Source organism: Hyaena hyaena, unplaced genomic scaffold (assembly GCF_003009895.1).
Source record: "Hyaena hyaena isolate Hyena2069 unplaced genomic scaffold, ASM300989v1 scaffold_10, whole genome shotgun sequence".
Classification (NCBI taxonomy): domain Eukaryota; kingdom Metazoa; phylum Chordata; class Mammalia; order Carnivora; family Hyaenidae; genus Hyaena; species Hyaena hyaena.
The window spans coordinates 7,179,807-7,185,897 of NW_024080642.1; the positions used below are offsets into that span (position 1 = coordinate 7,179,807).

Genomic DNA, 6,091 nt, shown 5'->3' on the forward strand with positions numbered 1-6,091 from the left:
AGGATTCTGAAAAGCAGGACAAAGAGAGAACCAGTGCACTGGGTCTGCCCCTGCAGACAGCTGTTTCTGCTCCACCTGTGGCCTGGCTGAAGTCGCCACTCTGGCCGCCAACCCCTCCACCCCCCTTAGGCTTTCCTTCAGCACAGCTCTGACATGGCACCAGAGTTCCTGCCAAAACTGCATAACCTGAACTTGACCATGAGGAAATATCAGAGAAACCCAAACTGTGGGACATTTGAAAAAGTAAGTGGCCTGCACACTTCAAAAATGTCAAGGTCACGAAAAACAAAGAAAGACTGAGAAAGCATTAAAGAAACCATTCGATTCCAGATTGAAGGAAACTAAAATGGACACGACATCTAAACTGCAATGTGTGATCCTGGAGTGGGTCTGAGACCAGAAAATGACTTTTTTTCAGGACACTGATACAAACTCAATACAGTCTGTAGCTTCGAGAACAGTACTATATCATTGTTGGCTTCCTGATTTTGATAACCGCACTGTCATGTAAGGGAATGTCCTTGTTATTCGGAAACATTTAGTCAAGTATTTGGGGGTAAAGGTCTAACATGTCTACAACTTACAATCAAATGGTTCAGGACAAAAATAATAATAAGCATAAATGTCTGCGTGTATACAGAGAGAGAGAGAGAACTTAAGGCAACTATGGTAAAATGTGAACAAATAGGGAATCTGGGTGAAGTGTATATAAGACTTCTTTGTATTACCCTTGCAACTTTTCTATATATTTGAGACTGCTTCAAAACAAAAAGTTACCCCCAACCCTCCCTGAAAAAAAGCAGCTCCAGGGTCTGGAAGCACCTCCAAAATTGAAGAGGCAGAAGGACAACAGTGGGGTCTCAATACGCACTAATACTGATCCAGGAGCTGAGAGAAAGGGGCAACCTTCAGCCCTACCTTACGTGGCTCGGCAATCAGGCTTAGATTTCTACGGGCAGCCTTAATGGATATGGGGACATCACTTAACACAAGGCTAAAAAGAGCCCCTGCTCTGGTTCAGTGAGTCTCACAAGATGGCTGGTCCACACTGGTTATAGCACTCACCAGTACCAGACAAAGAAGGACACAGAGGTAGAGAGGGGAAACGAAAACATCAATTACGAACAAAAAAGGAAACGCTCTTTGCTGGTTTTCTAAAGTTGCAGGAACCCACAGCAGCTTTAGGTACAGTGAAAATCTTAACTACTAGAGAAAGGGGGGAGGGGATAGTTCCCCCAAGGACAGAGGGCCACGGAGGTACACAGAATGCAAAAGGAGGTGGGACTAGTTACGTGGGCAGAAGGAAGAGGGGGTACGGGGAAGAGGAAGAATCAATAGACGGAAGAGACGCTGAGAAAGCAGCGTAGCATCCTGAGCTTGTCTGGACAGGGCCCAGGTAGGGGAAAGGCCATCTGTCAGGGGGCCCCTCATCTTCTTACCTTTGGCAGACTCCTTAAGTAAGTAGGTGCAGCGCCGCACCAGGAGAGAAAACATGGCCAGGCCCAGCGCTGCTGCTTGCTCCTGGATCACAGAGCGACACTCCTCCGAGAAGCAGTCTGAGGAGAGGCAGATGACACTCCATCAGTGCCTTGGGGGCCAAGGGCTACTCTTTCCTACCATGCTAGGTGCACATCCTCAGTCATATCACTCAGCTCCCTTTCCTCATCTGAGACTAGGACCGGTAATATTTCCTCTCTCAAAGGCTGGCTGTAAGGCTAAATAAAACCCTGCACATGAAGCACGTACCACAATGGTTGGTGTATGGGTAAGCACTTGATAACCTTATTATAGGACCTCCGTGTAAACTCTGTGTCACCTCCCCAAGGCCAGGTGCCCCAGGGTAGACAGTCTGAGCCAGAGCTGCAGGTCTCTGTGTTTAGTAGGCTACTAATAATCTGAAGCTATAGCAACAAGAGGTCCCATTTAATTAACTCAGTCTGTCTAATGTATAGATAGCAAGACTACAAACATCAATTAAGATCAGAAAAACACAAATTTAAATTATCTTCTTGAATCGCCAAACTCTGGTTCCATCCTTACCTCCTGTTACTCCTCCACTTACAAATAACCTATTTTAACTGAATAAGTTAATTTTGCATAGGAAAATGAGCATACAATAAGCACTTAGCCAGCAGTACTTTTTTTTGTCTTTCACAAATTCCTTCCCCTAGGGCTAAAAAATAAATCTGGCTCCCGATACCAGCACCTTCTCCCCCTCACTTTCTTAGCCTGGTTAACTTCATTCTGGCTGCAGGTCAGCGAAAGGAGCCACCTTTGTGGCGGCCAGAGCCATTCTTCGGCAGAAGTGACATAAACGCTCTCAAACCCCTGTCTGTACCTCCTGCTTGTCAGCGGCCCGCCCTGATAGCCACCTCACCCGGACTTGAAAGGAATCGGTGACAAACAGAAGGCAGCAATCCAACCTGTGGCCTCAGAGGGGGAGACACCCAGTACACACACGAGATGGAATCGGGCCCCACGTCACTTACTCTAGCAGCAACTAATCTGTTAATTCCCTTTGTAATACATGAGAACTCTCCGAATCGAATCTCCGTGTGTTAAAAGGATAATTAGCCACGTGTTTGATCTCTGTGCCTGCCTACATTTTAACCTCAGTAGCCAGAGGAAAGCCCTCTTGACTTTTTCCTCATTGACACTAGTCTTGTCAATGGGGCCTAATTGAAGTCTTTACTCCAGGAGATGCTACACAACCACAGTAATTCCAAACCGCCCTGGCCACAGGAGCGAACATGATTGGAGTATACAAAGCCAGCCCCAAACCACTTTAGAGAACCCTGGGAGTGAGAAGGAACAGGCTGCTGCTCAGAAGGCCCCAACATATGAATAGCATCATTGCAGCAAAGTATTCATCTATTGTGGCTTTCCTGCCATCCCTCCAGATGCCCACTGGTCCCAAACGTCACCCTCTAACTTCCCAAGCCAACTGCAGCAGGCGGTAAGCAAGTGGTAAGAGCCCATGTGATTAGAATAGGTCACCACTCTCATTCTTCTTCTGGTAAGACCCCAAACCTCTGCTAGAGACCAAGATGCAAGCATCCAATAATCAAGGGGCAAGAGTATAGAAATCAGGGAAGGGGTTGGGGCGCCTGGGTGGCTTAGTCGGTTAAGCGTCCGACTTTCGCTTAGGTCATGATCTCGCGGTTCGTGGGTTCGGGCCCAGCGTCAGGCTCTGTGCTGACTGCCAGCTCAGAGCCTGGAGCCTGTTTCAGTCTGTGACTCCCTCTCTCTCTGACCCTCCCCTGCTCACACTGTCTCTCTCTCTCCTAGAAATAAATAAAACATTAAAAAAAAAAAATTAAAAAAAAAAAAGAAATCAGGGAAGGGGAAGATGTGTAAGCCATCCTAAAAAAAAAACTTTGCCAACTTCTCCCCTCCACCCCTAACTAGGGGCAGCAGCACTGTCTGTACTGCCCCAGCTGAGCCCAGGCGCTTGTCAAGCACTGCCAGCAGCCTGCCTCTAATGAGCAACAAGGCCGGCCCAGATTGGAGGAGGATGTACAGAACAGAGGAAGCTAGAATAAGAGGAGGCCACATCTTGGTAGCTGACACTGGTATCCCCTTATCAACTGGGCATGTTAGGAAGAAGCTACCTGCACACGGAACATCCTTAAAAGGCATGGATGAAGATGTCTTAGCTCAAAGAGACTGGCATTTTGAGAAGCCCAAGACTACAGTAAGATACTCTCATTAGCCTGGATAAGGTTAAGATGGGCAAAGGGAGATTACTTTCACCAAGCTCATTTCTATTTTTATGACAAATGGCAATCTCAAGCTAGGTTATTTCTCAGAGTGCAAAGTTGGGACTAGGGCTCAAAGTGGGAGAATGAACTGCTTAAAAACAATGACACTTGTGGCCTATGGGGAATCCAGGTTGGCTCCCTTTTTAAGCTTCCTGCAATAAGGTCTGGGCACCAGGCAGGGTAGCAACAACTGGTACCTCTTTGCTGCAAGTGCAGAAGGGCTTAACTACCTCTCAGAGCAGCAGCTGAAAAGGCACCCTCATGAACACTCTGTTCTTAGCCATGGTTATGGCACCTTAAACCTTCAACTCTTTCCACCTCTCCATAAAGGACCTGTCAGTACTTCCTGCACTGGTCTGGGGGAGGTACAGATCAGTAAGCTGTACTGCTCTGATCAAGCAGGTGGTGGTAGCACAGCTATATGGGGGTCAGAATGCCTGGGGGGTCCATCAGTCTTATGACCATGTCACAGAGAGCAGCTTGGGGGAGGCCTGCCCTCCTCCATGGCTCTGTGGTACCACAAGCACACACCAAGCATCTACAGTGAGCTCTACCCTGTGCTGGGTATTGTGGAGAACACAGCTACCAATAAAACAGAGGCCCTGCAACCTTAGGATCTTTCAGTTGGGTGAAAAAATTGCTATTTACCTAAGTAACCATGGCAATGCAGACCCAGTGCCTCCAGTGAGAAATGTATTAAGTGTTATGGCATCTTCAGAGATACTCTTTGCCTTACTTAGGCTTTGCAGGCTAGAAGCCCTGAGATGCCACTCCTTGAGAAGTACTCATTCTCATGCAACTGAGTCTTAAGACAGCAGCCGATTCCCAGCACCCACCGATCCAGGGAGAGGGCTATGGAACTGGTCGCAGGCTGACAGATGCCCATACATATCCCCAGAGCTGGGCTGGGCCAGACCGACAAACGATGTGGGGTGGGGAAGGAAAAAGCATTGTTTGCCTTGGTATTTGCCTGGGTTCCTCTGGCTCGGTGTCAGGTAGCAGGAGCCTGACATGAGCTGAGGAACTCATTAACACTGTGAAACAGCCTTTCCCCTTCTTTCCAAAAGCAGGCTTGCTCAAGGGTTTAGGGGGATGGTTTTGGCTAAGCAAGTCAGACGGAAATATTTCTTACCAAGAAAGTCACCTGAGGTCTGAACTTGATTCTGCCCCTTCCCACGTGCTCTCGGATGGGCAGGTGACCACAGCTCCCCCAATTCCTGTGCCCAAATACCTGCTCGGGCAGAAATATTCTTCTCACTCCTATGTAACAGGGAGACTTTCTCATTTTTCTCAGAACGTGTTCATGGAAAACATAAACCAACTGTCGTCAAAGTTGTATGAAATCAGGAAATGGAGCGGCCGGGAGAAGGCTGCCATGTGGCCGGATGTTATGTATTTCTAATTAGTGCTATACATCTTTCAACAGCAAGTGTCCTTCTGCTGGGAAACACAACACACTGCCCTTGTTATTGTAACTGTCAGAGAAGTGCTTAAACAGATAATCTCCAGGAAAAGTGATAAACACGTCCCCTCTCCCACCAGTGTGTGTGCGACGGTGCTGCCAAAGCAAAGCTGTGCTTGACGGCTCCAGGATGGCAAAGCATCCTCCTGCAGGAAATGGGAATGAGGCAGGAGGCGGGGGAGACAGGAGGGGAGCGGGGGAGAGGCAAGCCCACCTGCCTGGACCCTCTGTGCCCAGCCAAGAGACAGTGGTTCAGAACCATTGCTTCTGCTCAAATCCCAGGTGAGGGAGAGATCTGGAGGAAACTAGTACCAGGAGGGACGGGGTTTGGCTGGTCACAGAAAAATCTGGCAGCACTGAAACAAGCAGAGTTTCCCTGATGCGCACAGCCAACTTCCTGGCAAGGGAACGAGAAGACAGCTGACGGGGAGGCACAGGACGGATGACACAGAAGTCTGGTACCCTGACAGCAGCGGACGGATTCAGCAGGCACTGGGGTCCACTAGCCATTCCAGGAGGGAGAACCACTATTTGCTTGCTTCACTAATAGCTGGAGAAAAATGCAGGCAAGACCACTTATTCACTGACTCCCTCCCCACAGCCTCCTCCCAAAGACAGGAAATGAATGGTCAGTCACCTCCAAACTAACACCACCTGGAGGCGATTTGCTGGCTCTTATCTTTCAGACATAAGGCTGCTTTTCTCATGAGTCAGTCACCAGTCAGACACAGGGCTGGCACAGTTCCTAAGCAGCCCACCAAAACCTCTAGTGCACAGGAAGTGGGCAGTGAGAGCATCTTTTGACTGCTGCTGTTTGGGCTACAGAGTTCCCTGTGGCAGTTTGGGGGGGGGGGGGGGGGGGGGGGGG

The 6,091-nt window shown here is 48.8% G+C and overlaps 1 protein-coding gene across 1 annotated transcript in view; it reads right to left on the minus strand.

The window, feature by feature from the left end:
* SMG6 (SMG6 nonsense mediated mRNA decay factor) overlaps window positions 1–6,091 on the minus strand; it is a 229,888-nt gene that overhangs the window by 122,695 nt on the left and 101,102 nt on the right. The window contains exon 11 of the mRNA XM_039252642.1: window positions 1,440–1,556. Coding sequence (XP_039108573.1) covers window positions 1,440–1,556 — 117 coding nt within the window. The remainder of the gene's footprint in view (window positions 1–1,439; window positions 1,557–6,091) is intronic.